Here is a 20,372-nt window from a genome sequence, read left to right on the forward strand (position 1 = left end):
CCACCAGCCAAACAGTCAGCTGCTAGATAACTGGGAACTGTTTCTATTTTCTACAGATGAAGGGAACAGGTCCCCAGGAATCTGTGCGAGTCTTTCTTTCTTCATCTTCTGCTTGTCCATCACCCCAAGTATTCATTAACAGCAGTGCTGAGGCCAGGAAAGGAGCAGATTACACCGGGATATGCAGGGCTTTAGGAACACTCTGCTGCGTACAACACAGAACACACCTGGAAAAATTCTTCAAGTGTTTTTGGATAAGGTTACGTGTGTGTCCAAGGCCCTAAATTATGGCTAAGTAAAGCAAAATATTATGAAATGTGTGTACATACACACAGAGACCATTTTCACGTGGGCGCACCTGCACTGGAGAATTCCCTGGCCACTTTTAACAGCATGCAGCTTAGTCAAAAGTATCTTAAATTCATTCCTTTGATGTTTAAGACTGATTTGGAACATGCACCTACCAAGTTGCACTTTCGCTGTAACTTGGTGCTAAGAATATATTCTACTCAGTGCAGGACTCTTGAAAGACTCTAGAAGTGGGATGTCAGCTTAGCTGAATGGCTTCATTTGGACAAAAATCAGTTCCTGCTTAATTTATCTTGTTTTAATCAAGCCCTTACTCCTTTGCTACTCAGCCTGGGTAAGGCTTTGGAGGAAACCAAGAATAATGTCATGCTAAGCAGAGATCCTTAAGAGTCGGCTAATGAGTTGGGCTTCTTCCCTTCACAGATTCTGAGAGTCAAGTTTTGTGTTTCACAAGCATTTTATGGCTTGGTGACTTATAACTACGGCTTTGTAACTATTATTATGACTTGCGTCAAATTCGTTCATGGGATCCAGGACTGAAAAGGAGACATTGGAAGTCAGCTGTAAAGTGCTGCATATTGGACGTGTGAATGACCATATCTGCATCAAGATATGATGAGTGTTGGTTAACCGAGGAAATTTCTAGTTATTTCCATGGTACCTGGGGCCATCTGTTCTCTGTAGAGGTTTACAAACATGCAAGAGCCCTCCAAGTACACTGCAGCATGCCTTTAGCCCATGCTTCTAAGAGCTCCATCACCCACAGTCCTCACCAGTGTATGTGCTAGCTAGCCAAAACGCAACTTGTCAAAGGTAGAAAGGGGCAACAGAGGGCAGACACTGAACTGCAAATGCTTTACAATGTGTCTTAGTATCATTAAGAATGTTTATTACTTTACAGACACCTTCAGTTGGTATTTACCAAAAGCACAACATGCTTGGCAAATTGGTTGCTAGATGATCTGCCAAATGCACATGTATTTGTTTCATGGAATTTCATCCTCAGTAGTGTATTATCAGCCAAACGGTGTGGTTGGACACTATGAGTCATGAAAAGGAAGCATTCCTAAATGCTAGTCTGAGAATTATTAAGAATTTGAGCCAGGAGAGAGAGCCCTTATTAAATAGTCAATTTCCAATTTTTCCCTTCCCAAGATGGCAAAGTGGGGCACAGGTCAAGGTCAAGAGTCCTGTTTAAAAGTCCAGGTGCCTGTAAGCACTAGAGTTACCACTCCTGGCTCCCGCCATGCCTGGCACAGTGAGCTCATGCTGCCTTCTTGAAGTTGGAATCTATCTGTGTGTAACTGGATCTCAATATCAAGGATTCTCTGTACAGCCACATTCACAAACAATGTAATCCTGTGTTGTACACACCCAAGCAGAGATGAAATATCAGAGTCTGATCATCTTTAACTTCTCATTAGAAAGGATATACAAATCATGATAGAGACAAATCCACTTGGACCAATAAAAATACATGAGGTGAACATTGGAATGAACTATCTTTTTAATCTCCAAATGTGCACTCCTTGGAACATCATGTGCACGCAATGTGCTTGACATGCTACCCTCAAAGTTTCATAACACTGTTCCACCGGTAATTCAGAACCAGTTAGTTCAGAGAAGTTGTTTGCACTTTGAGAAACATGTACTATGAAAGCACCAAATAACCTGGACCTAGCACCTTGTGGTTGGACCTGTTCAGCTAGTGGTTTGCATTTTCCCATAGAATTGTGTCAAATTGACACAACTCTCATCCAGGTGTCTTATTTCACATCTTTCCCTGTTGTAGGCATTTTCCTACGTAGACATCCAAGAACAAATCACTTGTGTTACATCAGAATAAAATAATTTCTTAATAGGATTCATTCATGCTAAGATACCACACATCGCCATGCATATACACAGTCTTGAGAGATTCCACAAAGCTTGCCCATTTTCAAAATTACCAAATGGTGACAGAATTCATTAGCATTTCCTTTGCTGGAAAAGATTTGAGGAATTTCCTGATGATACCTCCCCGTATTACAGGCCAGGAAAATAAAACCTGGGAAAGTCATCTGTAGACAGGCAAGAGTACAATATGGACAACTGGGTGCCAAGGTCAGCATGACAAGGCCCTCCATCACAGAATCCCACCTCACTCCACTGTAAAATGGGTGCATCTACTTTCACGTTACAGAATTATGAGTACCAAAATACTTTGTCCTTATTCTCCTTTAACCTCACCTGGGCCCCAGGTGTGTTTTTACCCTACACTGCTCCCAAGTATAGCTATCTAGATTCACTCCAGGCTCACACTGGATGACCCAGGGCTACTTGACAGCAAAGTAGAGCCTTACCTGTCCCTGGCAATGTACACACAGAGACAACAGAAAAGCAAGCTTCAAAAACCATGAGCCAGGCCTCTGCTTATAAGATCCAGAAATGGAATCCTTCCCTACCCCAAGAGAAGGACACAAAGTCACCTCTCCCTGCAGGACTCATGCAAGAATGTTGGCGACAAGGGCCATTGACTTCTCTATGCTGACTTTGGTTTTTCTTGCAGTAAAGGCTGTTTAGCCAGAGGGTCTCCCAGGTTCAGACCCACGCTGTGCTTACAGGTCCTAAAGCCATTCTCTGACATCCATGCCTAGCGGGTCACAGAACTCCCGCTTCTGAAAGAACTGAAGTAGCCAGTGACAAGTGGGCCTATGAGGCTCTCCACGTGGTAACTAGAGGGTCAGGGTTTTTTCCATCATACCCACAGACAACACTCAGGGATTGTCTACGGCTCAAGAGCACGGGAAAAGCATGCACTGTTTATCACACCGGAAAGGTGACTGTGGAGAGAGGATGATGTCTCAAGGACCAGGACATCAAGTAAGCAATGCCCACTTCATGGAGATGCTGGAGATTCCAAAGCAGCAGCACACAGAGCTAGTTTGCTTCCTTTTGCTGCTTTAGCATCGGCCTGCTGTTGATAGGCTTTTCTTGTGAAAGCCTGAGCAACCTCCAAGCCAAGCCCACAGACCAGCCTTGCTGTGTTCCAGATGATGAGCAGACCGCCTGCCTGCCTGAGGAGTCAGAAGGGCGAAGGCCAGACCTGAAAACATGAGCAGTTTTTTGGTTTTTTTTTTTTTTTTTTTGCATCCTGGAACACACAGCCATGTGCTCTTGCCCCTCCATCTGGCCACAAGACCCTGTGGTGTTCCAACTTTGGGATGTTGAGAAACATTATGTTTCCTCGAGTACTTAATGTTTTGTTCCACACATAAAACCCTGTGGGTGGAAAGGTTGCTGGCCCCCATGTCAGAGGTAATTTCTCAGGGCTCTGCATGGGATTTCACGGGAGCCACATGGTTAAGCTTGTCACCCCTCCTGAAAGCATCCCCCTGAAGGGCCCTCATAAACCTCAGGGCTGTGAAAGATCCAGCAACTTTCTAACAATAAAACTATGTTCATGGCCACGATATGCAGCGAAACACAAAGCAGGAAATCACAGCTTCTGGTCTGAATTACTCAGAGGGGGTTTCACATTGTCCTGGCCAAGGCCTGAGGACCAGCAACAACATGGGACCTGCCGTTCTGCTGCCTCCTACAAGGAGGAGGCTGCTGCAAGTTGAGTGGTTGGTGACAATCTAGCGGTGCTCAGGAGTTAAGGAAAATCTCCATCATGGATTCACACATGAATGTGCTTACAGAGTAAGCATGTTCTTCCACAGCAGGAGGCTTTGCGGTGGAAATCTAAATTATGCATCATGGGCTCACCTCTTGCCCTTTTAAAAATTGTCCATCTTTAAAAAAAAATAAAAATTGTCCATCTTAATAGTGGCAACACTAACTCCCAACAAAGTCCCATGAACTTCTTTGACCGACAAGTTGCGTCACATGGTCATGGGCAGGTCCCGATTAGTAACACGCTTTCTTGGCGTTTTCCTAGTTGTATTTGTCCCTTTTTTTCCTTAGCCTTGCATGTTGAGCTCCCTCAGAATTCCTGCATATTGCAGAGTGTCAGAAATTGCAGAGAACAAAGGGTTAAAGAAGTGCACAGTGGGTGAGCAGAGGTCTACTTGACCCAAAGCATCAATACCAGAAAATAAGATTTGTTTCTATAACATTTTATATTCATTTCTGCCTAAATCTAGATCTGTGCTAGCTGCAATCCCATGCAGCTATGGTCTGCAACCCAACATCCAAAAGCCACACATCTCAGACACACAAGGTGGTAACATGTTTCATCCAGGCAATCTTCGGTACGTATTTCGAAGCTTCTTGACTCATCAGAATGACTTGTTACCTTAACCAGAACACCCCACATTTTTGTATATCCTAATGTTAGACATAAGACATTCCCATTGGTAAATAAATACTGCAAAGAATTCTCACTCATTACTTAACCCACTTATATATTTGCCAATTCCCTACAGACAATTAAAAGGCAAGAAAAAAAGTAGCAGTGCCCCTATAATGTGTCAGAACTCTGCAGTGAAAACTATCCTGGTTGAGCTCCACACTCCATGTTAACTTCATAGTTCTAAAGAATTACAGAGCATGAATTATCCACTCTCCCTCAAGAGACAGAGACTGCTGCAGCCTCGTGGGGGCCTAGGAAGGTTCTAGCACGGACTCAACTGATCGTCAGCTCCTACAGAGATGTCTCTCAAGGTACGAGAATAGGAGAGAAAGAGAGAGGAGCTCACACCATTGCAACCTGCTTCTCCACCATGCTTCCCTGGCTTTGCTGGCTTAATCCTGAATTAGTGAGCCTGTTACACGATAGCTAATGAAAATGACAGGAGCCCAGATACCGTTTGCAGTCTGCCACAGACTTGGTTCAAGGCAGAATTGCTTCCATCTATATTTCACACAGGCTTGCTCTCTGTCTCGCTCATCTCTCCCACAGTCTGTAGCGCACTTTTTCTCCCCATCTGGGAAACTTATCTCCTCAAAACGCTACCATCAATCAGCCCAAGACACCGTTCCCGACAGAGCGTCTGCCGGTTTGACGGAGCACAAGCAATCACTAGTTGGGGATGCCTCCCACACTCTCCCAGAGCTGTGTGTTTCTCTGGCCTAACCGCACTAGTGCAATTTGGGATATTTATACTTACCTCCCATTTCTATTGACATAATAGCAGCACTTTTACAGAATTGGGCAGGGGGCATGGTTTGAATCTCTGTGCTATGAAGAAAGTTGCACAAGCCACTTGTTCTAAACTATTTTTAATGTCATTTTGGAGGATTTTTGCATTTCCACTAATGTTGGTCTGTGCTCACCCCACACTCACTCAGGGAGGATGCAAACTGAACACTTGAAGCACGCGTCCTGTTGGTCCCCAAAGCCTTCCCTGATAGCTGGCGTCACTTATTTTCCAGATGTTTATGTCAGTCCCACTGCCAGAACATTCTAGTCTCTCAACTTAAGTTGTACAGTGGGAAAGGACAGAAACAAGAGGCAGGGTGGAGGAGAATCGGCCTCAACCGTGTACTGTTAGGGGGGAAGGAAAGTGGGGGTGTGGAGTCAGGCAGCCCCCACTCCCACAGAGTTCCATTTGCGAACAGGAGAACCATGCGTGGGCACAGGTGGGTCCCAGCTCTGGGGCTGGATGTGGCTTAAGCATGGAGTCTGAATGAAGACTTTCACTGCTGTTTGCTGTTTTTGTTGGCTGGTGGCCACGGCAAACATTTGCAGGTGGCTTGGCCAGATTTTGACACTTAAATATTTGAGGTTGTGATAAAAATCAGAATATTACTACAATATGGTTCTGTGCAGCCTCAAAAAAAAAACCCAGAATAATAATTTTTAAAAGCTATCTGCAATTTTAAATACTCATTTAAAGACACAGTCTCCAGAGGGAACTCATGTTTTAAAATAAGTACTCATTTCCTCTTAGCTGAAAGAAATAAAGGTAACATCCCCAAATGTTACCACCTAGAGGTTTGGACTGAAGCCACAGAAAGATGGCTTGGGTTATTTCTTGCTGAGCCCCCGTGATCATCCAGGCAATGTTTTGGATGGGTCCCATGAAGGAGAATGGAAACGACAGGATGTGTGGGTTTGAATCAACATGGTCAACACCCCTGGGAGGAATCCGAAGAAAATTAAACAGCCACCCTCACACTTGGCAATGTGACAGAGTCCCGAAAGTGACAATTATCTCCTCAGATGTACCCGGAAAGACACACAAAAGCTCAGGATGGGGAATCGATGCTAAGATGGGGTGTATGTGTGGGGTTGTGGGATGGGTCCCACATATCAAAGTACCATCTCCATCTATGGCAACTCAGACTACCAAAGTCATCCAAATGCACACAGCCCTGACCAGATGGGTAAATGACTGACAGAGTCAACATGTATCCTAAAATTCAGTGCTAACCCCTAAGAAATTGCTGCATAAAACCCAGTGCTGTGTTAAGAATGACGGACTCCTCGGGGCTGCCAAGCAGGTTGGCAGTGGGAGTGGGGAGCTGTGGGAAAACTCCAGGAGGAAAGAATGCTGCTAAGCCGCTAGTAAACTCCAGCACATTTTATATTGCTTTCCCCCTTGAAATAAAAAGAAAATAATTACAATGAGCTGGTCCAACTGTAAATTTTGTCTCCTCAAAGTCAAGCTGCGGGAGTGAAGGAGTCCCCTAAGACTCAGATACTATCTTTAAGGAATCCACCCCATGCTCTAAGGATATGATGGGTTCTTGCTTTTAATGGTGGCAGCAATTGCTCTCACAAACATTTGAGAATAGAAATACTTCCTAGAGACACTTGGAATTTTCAAATTAACCTCTTAACAAATTTGCAGGGGTATCAGTTAGGACGCTTGTTTCTTAAGGCACCACAAGTATCTACAGGAGCAGAGAAACAAGAGATAAGGCACCTCCTTCTTAGGGGGCCAAACCCCGTGCTGCCCCCAGTGCTGTGTTAGAATGGGATTCTTGCAGGGTGGAAAAGAGCCATTGACAAACGTGGGGTGGCTTCTAATTTTTCTTTGAATCACACTACCCAACATTTGACTGAAAACTGAATCCTGAAGCATGTGCCACCTGCAGTAAGTTCCTCTTCTTCCTGTCAACAGAGAATTCTTGGAACCCAACACCAGCTCTCCACAGCCAGCACCTAAATGGATCAAGGCTCTTTGGCTGAGTAGTTGTCTGGTCTTCCTAAGAACTCGAGAGTTCTTAAATCTTTAATTTCTTCTTCACCCTGTTCAAGTTGCCAAGAACAGGTGTCATTCTCATCCTGGAGATAAGGGAAACTGTGCATTTCCAAGAAGCTGCTGGGCCCTATCCATGAGCGGGTCCTCAGACCACACTCCATGGCAAGGGGACAAAGCTGTCACATGATGCTAACATTTGAGTGCTCTTTCTGTGACATGATGCAGATTGTTTCTGATTCAATGGTCAAATCCTACTGCGAATTTTTCCTCATTGTCCCAGTATGTTTTTTACATACATGCAGAGGGTAGAACCTGTCTACCTGAGAATGAGTACTCATAAAGCGGGCACAGAGACCCAGTGAAGAGATATCAACAAGAAGGGGAGGGCGGGAAGAAGGAACATAGAGAGACAAAACTGCAGAATCACAGAGACCCAGGCAATGGGCTTAGTGATGTCCAGAAAATGGAGGGACACACTCTGCAGAGAGGAGATGGAGCTTTCTGTCAACATCATCAAGCCTTTGCCCTGAACAGTTTGCTCTGGGCTCTGTGACACCCTTGGGTGCTTCCATTATCATCTAAAGGTTGACAAGTCTTCTTTCTTGGAAACAGTGACACAGACTGACTTCCACCTCCCTCACTCCCCTACTGCCTCTCTCCCACGCAGCAAGTTTTTGAGCAAAACATGGTCCACCAAACTTGACTATTTCTCCCAACCAAAGCATCTCTCTGAACTCTAGGCAATATTACACCAGTCCAGGAACAACCAATCAATCTGCACATCAGAAACAAGGAGAAAATCCAGAACATTCTCTGAGCTCCAGAGACAGTCGAGGAGGTCTCCTTACCCAATCTGGCGGTTGGTGGAAGGTGCCTGGGTGATGACAGAACTGGACTGGGGTGACGGCATGGCTTGCTGGATCACAACACTGGTGTCATGACCAGGCATGCGGGAGCTGCCAAGCTGGTGGGCTCCAGGTCCTGTCATGGCTCCGCCCACTGCATTATGCATTGAGATGTTCTGCACAGGGAAGACACAGGAAGAGGGTCAGGAGAAATTAATGTTTCAGCCAAGATTTCAAAGGCTAAAATTGGCAATTTTAACATAGGGAATCATACCAACTAAATAGAGAGTTATGGCTTCTGGTGAGCCTGGGCCCATTTATCTTGTACAGCTGCAAGGTGATGCAAAATAATTACTCACCCTTAGAGTAAAGCATGTAGGAAAAAAAAAAAGCAAAGTTTGCTCACCCTGATGCTGCCTTCTTGATTTGAGGTTGATACTAGGGATGGTTAGGACTTGTCTTATCTGAGTCGGTGTGTTATACCCTGAATTTGAAAATGAGTTCTGAAGTGCATTCTACTATGATTGGTGAACTCAGTTCTGTGTGTTGGTTTGAATGACAAGCACACCAGGTTATTTTTTTTTTTTCACTCTCAGTCCTATAACAGTGGCCAATCTCATTTTTTTATCCCCTGGAAACTCAATGGTTTCCAAATCCTGATCTGGGCATTCATGACACAAACTCAAGAACTTTTGCAGTAAGGGTAGACAATTGAACAGATGACGCAATATCTGGGATCCAACGCAACTTTTTGCCACATTTCCTTAAAATCATCCACTACCTGTTGTATAGAATAATGTAAGACAGAGCAAAGGTCTGCTTACCAACTCACTATATTTTCTTCAAAAACATCAAGTGCTGGTTTTTACCACTCTATCCCATGGAGCCTGGAGCTACAGATACTCAACTGACACATATTATATTGATGAACTAGGAATTGAACAAAGGAGACATCTGAGATGCTTAGGGGATTACATATCATGTGTTGACTTTTAATGACTTGGATAGAAGTTTCTTAGCTTGAAATTCAACTACCAAGTAAAAATAAGTGGGGTAAAACTGATGGAACTGAATAGGTTTGATACCAGAAATTCATGCTAAGGTAGGAGAAGGCTGATGTCCCACACTGGAGTTGAAAATGTGAAAAAAATGCAGAACTCTGCAGAAAGAACATGTAGGGCCAGATAAAGTAACAGGTGAGGGCAGGAGGGAGGCTTCCACTAACAACCAGGTACAGAGGCACAGCTGTAGCCTAGAAGAATAAAGAGCTTGGAGAGGTCAGTTGAACAATGTGTTGAGGATGGGAGGCAAGAACTGCTGCTGTCAAGAACTGTCATTAGCAATTTACTCGGGGAAAAATATGTATCTGTCTGTTCTTTGACATCAGCAAAGAAAAAAAAATAAATGCTACCCAGGAGAATCAGAAGGGTATCTTTAAAGTTCTACTGCAAAGAACAGGATTTCCTGCCCAACTTGTTGATGGAGGGTGACAACATATGTGGCACTGGAGGTGGTGGCGTCCATCACGTTGCACCTTTCCCTGGTGTCTGATGTCTAAATCCTAACCACACAGTTTGTCAGCAGTCCAGACGGAAACTGGCACCTGGCTTAGACTATGAGCCAGGATCCCAAAGGTACGAACAGGCTCATACACTCTCATGGTCCAAAGACTTCTCTTATAGACTGAAAAGTTCCTCTGAAGTAGGAAAATACTGTGTCAAGTAACATGAAAAGAAATGGTGTTTGCCCTGCAGGGGCTGTGGAGGGGCAGACTTCAGTTATTTTCATAAGATCTAGTGATGTAGAAAAGCAGACTAAATAAGGAAAATCACGATGCTTGCATTATTCCTTTCAAAAGCAAACTCTAATATAACCCATCTCACTGGGTCCTAATGAGGTCTTGATGAGGTATAAAAATATCACAGGTATTATTTTTACATCAATTGAATCCTCAAAAGACTTGACATTTGTCATCTTGTTCACACAGTCACTCAATTTGTCAATCGACAATTTGAGACATGGAAAAGTTTCTGGTTCTTTTTAGAATTATTTTCATTGCACTGTGCTAACAGAAGTTACCAACAAGGCTGTACAGCTTAACCATATATTACAATCCTTAAATTCACCATGAAAATTTTAGAGTGCACAAACACCCATCCCTTGAGTTGTTCTGAATGCCTCTCACATTTATGTAGCCCCGAAGTTCTGAACATTTAACCCAAGCATCCTGCACATCCTTCTATCATTCCACCCCTCCTTCTACCAACCTATATTCTCCAAACCTACACCACTGTCTCCTTCCCTATACTAGGCAATGGTTGGTCACTCAAGTAGTCTTAACTCCAGGATGTATGTGGATCCTTCCCAGCTCTCAGCTCTTCTCATACCACCTTCACTCTAGCTCTTTGAGACATCCCACCTAATTAGATTATCCCTGCCCTCTTTAAGACCTTCCTTCATTTTACCAGCATCCCTGGATCTGGTTCCCAGCCGACACCTGTGCTGCTACTGACTGCAGCTTCCCATCCAACAGCATCCCAGGGAAAGGCCTGCCTAGCCACCTTGTGTCAAGCATCATATCTTTCTCCTTTGGGTTCTGTTCATGAGTTTACAGTTGTTTTTAACTGTGTGACTGAGTGTTGCTTCTCTCCTAGACCTGTAAGTACAATGAGAGAAGAAACAGTCTGATTATACCATTCAACATGCCTCCATTGCCAGGGCCAGGGCCTGGCATACCATAGAAGCTCAATGAATAGTGAAGGGATTGCTAAATTCTCAGATGACATTTCTAGAATAGACAGTATGATGAATCTTTGTATGTATTATTTCATCATCAGATTTCTATGAGCCATTATTTTATTTGGAAGGCAGAGTTACAGAGAGAGACAGAGACAGGATGACAGAGACAGCTCCTTCGTGCACTGGCTAATTCCCCAAATGGCCCCAACAGCCAGGAAGGCAGGAGTCTCCATCCATCCGAGTCTCCTGCATGAGTGCTACTGGTTTCGATGGCACATTAGCAGGGAACTCTACTAGAAGTGGAATAACTGGGACTCAACTCAGCTTCCACATGGATGCCACTAAGGTAGTAGCTTAGCCCACCATGTCACAACGATGGTTCAATTCTTGGTCAATTTTCTGATCACCATGTAATTGGGAGGTATACTCCCTTGTTAGGGTGTTTACTCAATTGAAGGCTGCAGAAATAGAAAATATTAGGATGAAGAAAGCTGAAAACACAGCCACTACAAAGCAAAGTAAATCCTGTGAAAACTGTTCAATCAGTGCTTGAGGGAAGATAGGAAGGGATGGGCACCCAATCTGGCTACATGGGTGCAAATGGTAAATTTTGTTTCCATCACAAAATGCAAGGAAACTTACAACGCAGAAAAAAAAATCCTTGTTTTAGTTAAGAGAGAAGGGTGTTAGACAATAGGAAGAATTACCCTCTTCTCCTCCCCACCCCCAGAAAGAGTTTAAAAATCTTTTCTGAGAATCACTGAAAAGAATAAAAATTACTGTAAGAATACATCTCACAACTTCTCCCCTTCATCCTTTAGAGACACATCTGTCTGCAACATCCCAAGCAGAGAGGAGAGGCTCCTGAAACTCCCATTCCAACTCTCCAATAAGCTTCTCCCCAAAGCATTAAATCTACAAATTCTCTGACTTTCCTCTCCCAGCTCCAGAGTATCATGTCAAAACAGCTTGGGAAAGTAAACAAGCAGGCAAATCCATTACCATTTCAGATTAGGCAAAAGTGATTTTTTTTCAAAATAAGCATTACATAGTAGCCAGATAGGAAATAATTTTCTGAGTTCACATCATCCCAATTGCAGATTCAAAATCTGTCACCATTGACAAAATGAGTCCCCTTGTGCCTCTGGATCAATAGCCAGTTTCAAAAACATTAAGTGTGACTGTTTCTTCCCAAGTTATTTGTGACAGTACAGGTGGGTGGATTTGAAGGTGGTGAAGCAATGTCACCCAAACAACAGGCGGAGATCTGTCAGCATGGGGAGAGGGTTAGAGGTACTCCTTAAAGCCCAGCCTTTGGCCTTTCAATGTTCGACATTTTTATCAACAGCTTGGATGAAGATGTGAAAATTGTGCTTGTCAAATCTGCGGTTGACACAAAGTTGGGAGGCAGAGCTAATGTTCTGGATAGCAGAATCAGCTTTGACTTGAGCCAACTGTGTGATCTGGTCTCCAAAAATGTGAACATAAATCTAGGTTGTTTTAGGAGAAGTGAAATGCCCCGATCAAGGGAAGTAATTATCCCACTGTAGAGTACGCTGGACTGACCACATTTGGTCACCATATTTTAAGGGGAAAACTGACAAATAGGAGGGAATGAAAAGCAAAGAAAGGATCCAAGATGCATGGCAGGAGGAACAGTTGAAGAATCAGGGAATATTTAGTCTGAAGATGAGAAGACTTAGGGGGTCATGCTCACTGCCTTCAAATATTTGTGGGATTAGATAGAGTCTGTGTTGCTCCAGACGGCATAATTTCAGAAAATGGAATCGTGATGACAAAAGTCAATAACCACAACACTTCAAGTACCTATTTTCCTGCAGGAACTGCTAAATGTTTTACAAAGTACATTTCTAATACTCTCCGCGATCCTAAGAGGTAGGCATTATTGTTCATTTGAAGAGAAGACTAAGCTTCCCACCATTGCCACTGCCACGCCACCTCTGTTGTCCACACCCTGACTCCCTTATGCCTTAAAGAATCATCTGCCAAGATACATTTACTAATATGTAGAGAGTGCCAATGACAAACAAGATTCTTCGTAAAGCCCTGAACCTTCTGGAACAGGAGTGACCAGAGCTTATGTCCATCTATGAGGAGTATCACCAACAGGATTCCTGCATCAGAAGGGAGATGGCACCAAGTGGCCTCCCACGGTGCCTTCTATAGTTAGAATTCTCTCATTACATGGCTCATACTTGGGCTCCAGTATTTCCACATAATTAGTCATGGGTGATCATTTGGAAAACATACAGGCTTGGGAGTTACAGGGTCTCTTCCAGTGCAGTGCCCCCATGACTCCTGAAAGGTGTGCAACTTGGATGAATCATTCCACTGCCCATGCTTAGTAGCCTCATCAGTCAGAGGAAGAGGCTGGACCACGTGTACCCCATGATGTTTTCCAGCTGATATTACACACACCTCTTCCTTGGCTGCATTTTGAGACATTAAATATGCACACCAATTTTTTAGCTTATGATTCACGACCCTGAAAACACCAACTTTTGCTCCATAACCATAAGCCTTTGTAGAAGCCAGCCTGCTGGAAATTACAGCTTCCTGCAAGTCTCGAGGGATCAAGATTCAAGCAATGGCTGTAACAAAGGGCGCGGTCCCTCAGCCATCGGAGATAAAAGTTCCATAGACAATCTCCATCTAAATTCCTCCCTCTTGGGTTCATGCTTCTCAGAGCGCCCCTTGGCTTCTTCCACCCTTACATCCTGCAATGCTTTGCCCTCCATTCACTGTTGCTCTGAACTATGAAGGGCGGAGATGAGGTGAGAACCAGGAGAATAATGAGGCTTGATTGCACAGTCAGTGAGCTTGAGGCGGAGCAGTAATTGTCTTCCTGCAAGTATGGGCTTGGACTACAATATGAAAAATCTAAACAAAAAAAAAAACCCTGATGTATGTGAACATACATTACATGTTCTTAAATATATATGTGTGTGTGTGTGTGTATACATAATTTCAGAATGTAGTAATGGAGGATGGAGAGAAGTGGATCACAATTGGATGGCAAAGTTGGGGCATACAGGCAAAAGGAGGTGCATTTCCATAAGATTCTAAAATGTTATCTTCAAATCTGTCTTCCATCCAACTGCCAGGGTGTTGACATGTTTCTCTATAAAGAGCTGGGGTCATCCTGACTCATGTTCACAAGTTGGGTTGTGCAATCTTGGGGTTGTCTGTATCTTACTGTTGCCCGGGCATTTGTGAAGACTTTCAGAACTTCTCAGCTATAAACATCCATGGACTTCATCTATAAGAGATCTGAGATATCCCCAGAAAAGATACTGGGTTTTCTGGGGGTAGAGGAAAAATAGTAGATGGTATTGATTCTTCCTTCGATGCTCTTGGGAGCTGTGATACCAGTGCAGGAATTTAGGGGATGGTAATAAGAGGACAGGTACCATGAGAGAGGGAGAGTGAAGTACCAGAAGAAACATGACATCAAGGGGGCCAGTAGGGGCCAGGCAGGCATCCCTTTCTCTAGAGGCTTTCCCTTCACAGTGTCTCACAGGGCAAGAAGGACACCGTGGTATGGTTTGCAGAATGGGAAGAGAGAAGAGCACAGGTCACTGTGGGAACTCCAGACTTGCTGTTCCAGAGTACACATTGTTTTTAATTCTCTGGATAATTAGGAAGGCAGTATGTCATGAAAGAAGCCATGAGCACTAGGCTCTGTTAGACCTAAGTTCAGCTTTTCTGAGCTGTCCTTTGCCTGTCCTTAAGATGGAAATCATCGTCTCCTGGATTGTCATATCCTTAGGGTTGTGGCCCAGTGATTGACACCACACTGGTACTATTTCCTTTGTAGTAAAGTTCAGAAGATGAGATCCAGAGAAAGAGGAGGTATTGTGGTAGTCACTCTCCATGACTAACGTTAATCAAGAATGACAAACTCTTACCCAAGCATTACCATATGTCAGAAAACTCACATAAACTTGGCAACAGACATGAGGTAGATACACTAAGTCATCACCCTTTTATGAATGAAAAAACTGAGAAACAGAAAGGCTGAGTGGCTTGCTCCAAGCCACATAGTAATAAGTCCCACAGCTCTGGCTTCAGAGCACTCAGCAGAGTTCATCACAGACTGTACAGTCTCAGTGCAAACAGAAACCATAACGCCTACCCCTTATCCTTGCAGGAGACCCTGCTAGAAGCCACCATTTAATGCTGGTGTGTGGTCCTGACAATTGCAGCGTGGCCATCATATTACTAATCTGGATCAGTGTCTGCAACACTGCTTTCGTCCTTGAACAAGCCTGAGACTACATTGTGAATTCATTCACAATGCTTGAAGACTGTCTAAAGGTCACATCCATACTGGACAGCTTCCTTCTCAATGGAAGAAAGATGAGACAGGTCAAAGGCAACATGTGACCCTACTTAAGCCACTTCACCAGTGCTGGAAGCCAAAAGAGACCTAAAGGTGAAGTTCCAGACACGAGTCTTGTGAATTGTGAGAAGTAAGATGGACTTGACTGGCTCATGCTCTTCTCCAATTCCCAGATCAACCTCTTTCATCCTTGCTAATGCTGGAGTGGGCCACCAGGGCCTGGAAGCATGCCTGTGGGCTCTCCATGTAACACTGTATAAAATAATAAATACTTTCCCAAGGCCACCCTTGGACAAACAGTGTCCTGGTGTCTCTCAAAGATCCTGCCCCTTCTTCGCCTGGGACTGCTGATGCCTTTGTCCTACTCTTGCCTTAGTTGTGCCTACTAAACGTCAACACACGGGCCATGGGGCAGGAATTGGCCCTACCATATTCAGGTGACCAAAATGATGCCTGAGAATATTATTGGTGTTGATGTATCTACAGTTCCTCAGTTTCATGCTAGTAAAATACACTGATTATTATGGCATTCATGGTTCCTGGTTTTAGTCCAGCTTAGTCCAGTGTCTCAGGAATGTTCCAGTCTCTGGTCCATTTACAATGGCCTGCAAACCCCTCTGTGTTCACTGGAACCTTTTACTTTCTGGTTTTAAATGGTCTATATCACATCATCCGCTGACAGCTCATCTCCCTCTCCCCTTCCCTACCACCTGCAGACTCCACACTGTACCACACCACTCCTTTTGCACACAGAACTCCCCCTTCACTGCTGATTCCTCTCTCAAGACCCAGCTCCAATGGCCCTCCTCAGTGGAGCCTCCCTGCTCTATGCCCTGACACAGCCTTATGCACATCTCCATCCCAGGGGTAACAGCTCCATGGATGTTCCCTCAGGAACAAGGATCAAGGAAAGTGTCAGTCCATCTGAGAAGAGCCCCTCAGTAGGCAAGCCGTATGTCAAATCAGCTGGCACGTGAATGTGGTGTGAGATCTTGAGCAAGTTCAGTTCTCTGTAGCTCCATTTTCTTATGTATTCAATAATACCATCCTACCTGACAAGATTTCTGCAAAGATTAATTCAGGTAATACAGGAGAGAGCATAACACAATGAGAACACAATGAGGGCCACATTCAGTGTCCAGTGAATGTGAGTAGGCATTGTTCTACTGATCATGATCTGTTTCTGTAATTTATAGATTTAATTGAAAACCAGAGAGGGTGGGAGGGAAGGCAGGCAGAGACCTTTCATTTGCTGTTTCATTTTCCAAATGCCCACAACAGCCAGTTCTTGAGCAGGACAAAGCCAGGAGTTTGGAATTCCATCCAGGTCTTCTACATTGGCAGAGCATATTTGGGACATCTTCTGCTGCCTTCCCAGGCAAATTAGCAGGAAGCTGTTTCAGAAGTGAAGCACCCCAAACGAGACATGGGGACACAGAGGTGTTATGCCAGTGTCACTTACGGTGGCTTAACCTTTTGCTCCACAGCCTCCTCTTTATCATTATTCTTATCATTTCTTACAAATGCCAACATCAGCTCTCCATTAGGGCAACAACTCAGCTACTTCTTTGCCTTCCCCCCCACATCACTTTCAAGGTTCTCACCACACATTGCTGTGTTAATTTATTGTTAAGGTCAATCTTCTACAAAACAGAAGACAGACACAGGAGCTGATCTCATATTATTGTCGTCATGTTCGGTGCAATGTCAGTTTCACAAATACCCGCTGAGTGACTATACAGAGATGTGCAGCTGGAACTATGGAAAATGGAAAGTGAGAAAATGAACTCTCTTATAGTTACAGGCTCTGGCCAACAGGGAATATGAAAAGTAAGGGAAACAGGGATGAAAACACATGAACTTTGAAAAACACCTGTACACACTAAAAGCAAAGACACGCCATCCAGAGATGTTTACACCACATTCTGAAAGGCAAGGGACATTTGCTGGACACTTAATGTAAGCCACATGGCATTACCCACTGCACTTGTGTTACCCTAAGGTAGTTTTTACAAAAAACTTGCAGCACAGACTGATCCGTCACCAGAGAGGCTATGAACTTGTTTGGGATCACACATCACTGGTTAGTCTTCTGAGAGTTCTGTGAAACACATGAAATGTGTTAACCCATACTCGATGTGTTTTAAGCCACTCTCAACCATTAAGCAGAGTCATAACTTCCCTGAAAGGTTGACTTTGCCTTCAAGATTCCCACAACTGATGTGTGCTTTTCTTTGTTCTCCCACTGGTTGCAGAAAATTACCACCTCCTCTCCTGAGTATGCAATTCATGGCTTCAGTTCTGGCTCCCAGTCCTTCTGTCCCTTCCCAATCACTCCAAAAATCCTACTGTCCAATTAAATATAACTCAGTGCTTTCTTAATGCCAGTCACCAAACCCCATTTCTTACAACAAAAATCAACACTTAGTCTTAAACTCCCATGGTTCCAGCCCCATCTCCTACCACTCTTTCTTGGACAAATACTCCCATCCAGTCTGACTGGCACATGCACCAAACAGCATGAATTCAAATGTTCACCCATGCTGCTGCCTGTACCTTCCCAGGCTTACAATTCCCTGTATTTCTCTGTCCAGCTAAACCCCATGCGCTGGGCAACACAGCTGTTGAACTCTTGGACAGTGATTTCCCAAGTACAAAATGAGGTTAGTCAGCCCTTACTTTATTTGATCTATAAAGTTAAGATTCACTAATGGCAGAGAGCTTTGGTAACATGCATATGACCTTGCAAACCTGATGTTCTCTCTTCATTTAGATGGCTCCCCTCCTCTTTGTCTTTCATAGTCATCCATTTTAAAAAATTCATTTTCATAAATAATCGGGAAGGGAGAAAAAGGAAGAAAGGGAACTGAAGAGAGAGAGGTAGAGGGAGGGAAAAGAGAGGGAAGGAGGGAGGTAGGAGAGAACCAATCTTCCATCAGCTGGTTCATGCCCCAAATGCTTGTATCAATCAAGGCTGGGCTAGATTGAAGCCAGGGGCCAGGAACTCTTGAGTCTTCCACATGAGTGGCCAGCATGCAAATACTTTAGCCATAATCTGTTGGCTCTGATGATGTATACTAGTAGGAAACTTGATCTGAAGTAGAGTCAGAACTCAAAACTAGTACTTTGATACATGATGCAAACATCTCAAATGGCATCTTAATTCCTGTGGCAAACACCTCTTCCAGGGTCATCTTACATGTCACCTTTACATTGTCACCTACCCAGCTTAAAGCATCTCACCTATTATTTTTACTGTAGGACCCAAACCTTCCCTTTACAGCACATTTCACAGAATGTACTTACTAACACCACAATTGTACAAGTACTACAAAGTTCAGAAAGGACAGGAAAGCAAAGTGCCTATCCTGTTCTCTCCACTGTACCTGGTGCTTTGTTCAGTACCTAGCTCACCACTAAGTGATGGCTGGTTGAATGGATGAGTTATGATGGCCAAGTGATGAAATGGGAACAAAGAGCAGCCTATATACAATTTCTGCCGCTGCCCAAGTTGTTACTCAATCATCCCAAAGCCAGAGAGTCCAACACAAAGAGATAACTCCCATAAGTCACATCAACACAGAGGACAGGACACCACTCAGCAGCCTCATCAGATTGTCATGTGTCTGGTCAACTCAAACCAGAGCCACTGAGTGTTACTGCAAGGCATGCCTTCCTACGAACTAGAACAAAGGCAGGAAAACCAAAGTGAAGACAGTCAGAAATGATCATGTAGATGATGTCTGTCTGTATGTATGATGGGTTGAACGGCAGGTGTGGAGAAGGTAAAAAGTTGGCACGAATGACGTCACCATACTCAGGTCTGTGTGTCATGAGGCAGAAAAGAGTCTTGAAAGTCATGAAAGAAGAGTGGGTGGCTAGTCTAGTGTTTAGTTGGCTCCTGGCTTTAGATTCTGTCTCTAGCAGGTGGTGGATTAACTTGCTATGCCACCGGTACAGACTCTCAAATAATTTTTTATTATTATTTTTTTATTGGAAAGGCGGATATACAGAGAGGAGAGAGAGAGGAAGATCTTCCGTCCATGATTCACTCCCCAAGTGAGCGCAACGGCCGATACTATGCTGATCCGAAGCCAGGAGACTCTTCTGGGTCTCCCACGCGGGTGCAGGGTCCCAAAGCTTTGGGCCGTCCTCAACTGCCTTCCCGGGTCACAGGCAGGGAGCTGGAAGGGAGGCGGGGCTGCCGGGACAGAACCGGCGCCCATATGGGATCCCGGGGGCATGCAAGGTGAGGACCTTAACCACTGCGCCACCGCGCCGGGCCCTCAAATAATTTTAATTAAGAAAAGTCTTACATGGTCATTGTTATATTGCTTAGTTCTTCCAACTTTGAGGCTACCAATTCCCAAAGAATGTAATATCTTTGTTCACTATTTTCTAATATTTGTACAACTTTTAATTTAAAAAAAAGTCATAACAAGGATGCTAAACATTTAGGGAAATGCTGAGAAGTCATTCTGAGAATCAAGACTAATGATTCAAGAGACAAGTAGCCCATTCCACAATCTCTACACAAATCTGTCTCCTTTCTTTACCAAGACTGTGTACATATATTTTTAAAAAGAATGCATATCAATAGGTCTTATTCTTTCATATTTCAAAGAAAATCAAAGACTTAACGGCCAGCAGGAGAAAAGCAGTGCTCTTTTGAAAGCTGTTAATGACATGTGGCAATCTGGGAAGAATCTGCCTTTGGCTTCGCCCTTGCCCCAGCCCCTCCTCTACAGCTCCTGATCTGTCCTGGACAAAACAGGAGGGCTAGCCAGCAAAGGTGAACTTGCTCGAAAATTCCTTTGCCTGGAGCACCTGCATTCCTAAATATTTGGCAATATGATGCTCTTACTGTAAAATACCATATCATCAGTGAAAGGGAAATGTGCTACAAGACAGACTTCCTTCTCCAAAACAATAGAAAGGGGGGGCAGCTTTTGGCTGGTAGAACCTGTCAAGTGGCTCCCTCCA

At 44.1% G+C, this 20,372-nt stretch overlaps 1 protein-coding gene across 1 annotated transcript in view; it reads right to left on the bottom strand.

Annotated features, from left to right (window-relative positions):
• CREB5 (cAMP responsive element binding protein 5) overlaps window positions 1–20,372 on the bottom strand; it is a 380,309-nt gene that overhangs the window by 224,982 nt on the left and 134,955 nt on the right. The window contains exon 5 of the mRNA XM_040965059.1: window positions 8,291–8,463. Within this exon, the coding sequence (XP_040820993.1) occupies window positions 8,291–8,463 (173 nt within the window). The remainder of the gene's footprint in view (window positions 1–8,290; window positions 8,464–20,372) is intronic.

This window comes from Ochotona curzoniae, unplaced genomic scaffold (genome assembly GCF_017591425.1).
Source record: "Ochotona curzoniae isolate NIBS_2020 unplaced genomic scaffold, NIBS_Ocur_1.0 scaffold_3835, whole genome shotgun sequence".
In the NCBI taxonomy this organism is placed as follows: Eukaryota; Metazoa; Chordata; class Mammalia; order Lagomorpha; family Ochotonidae; genus Ochotona; species Ochotona curzoniae.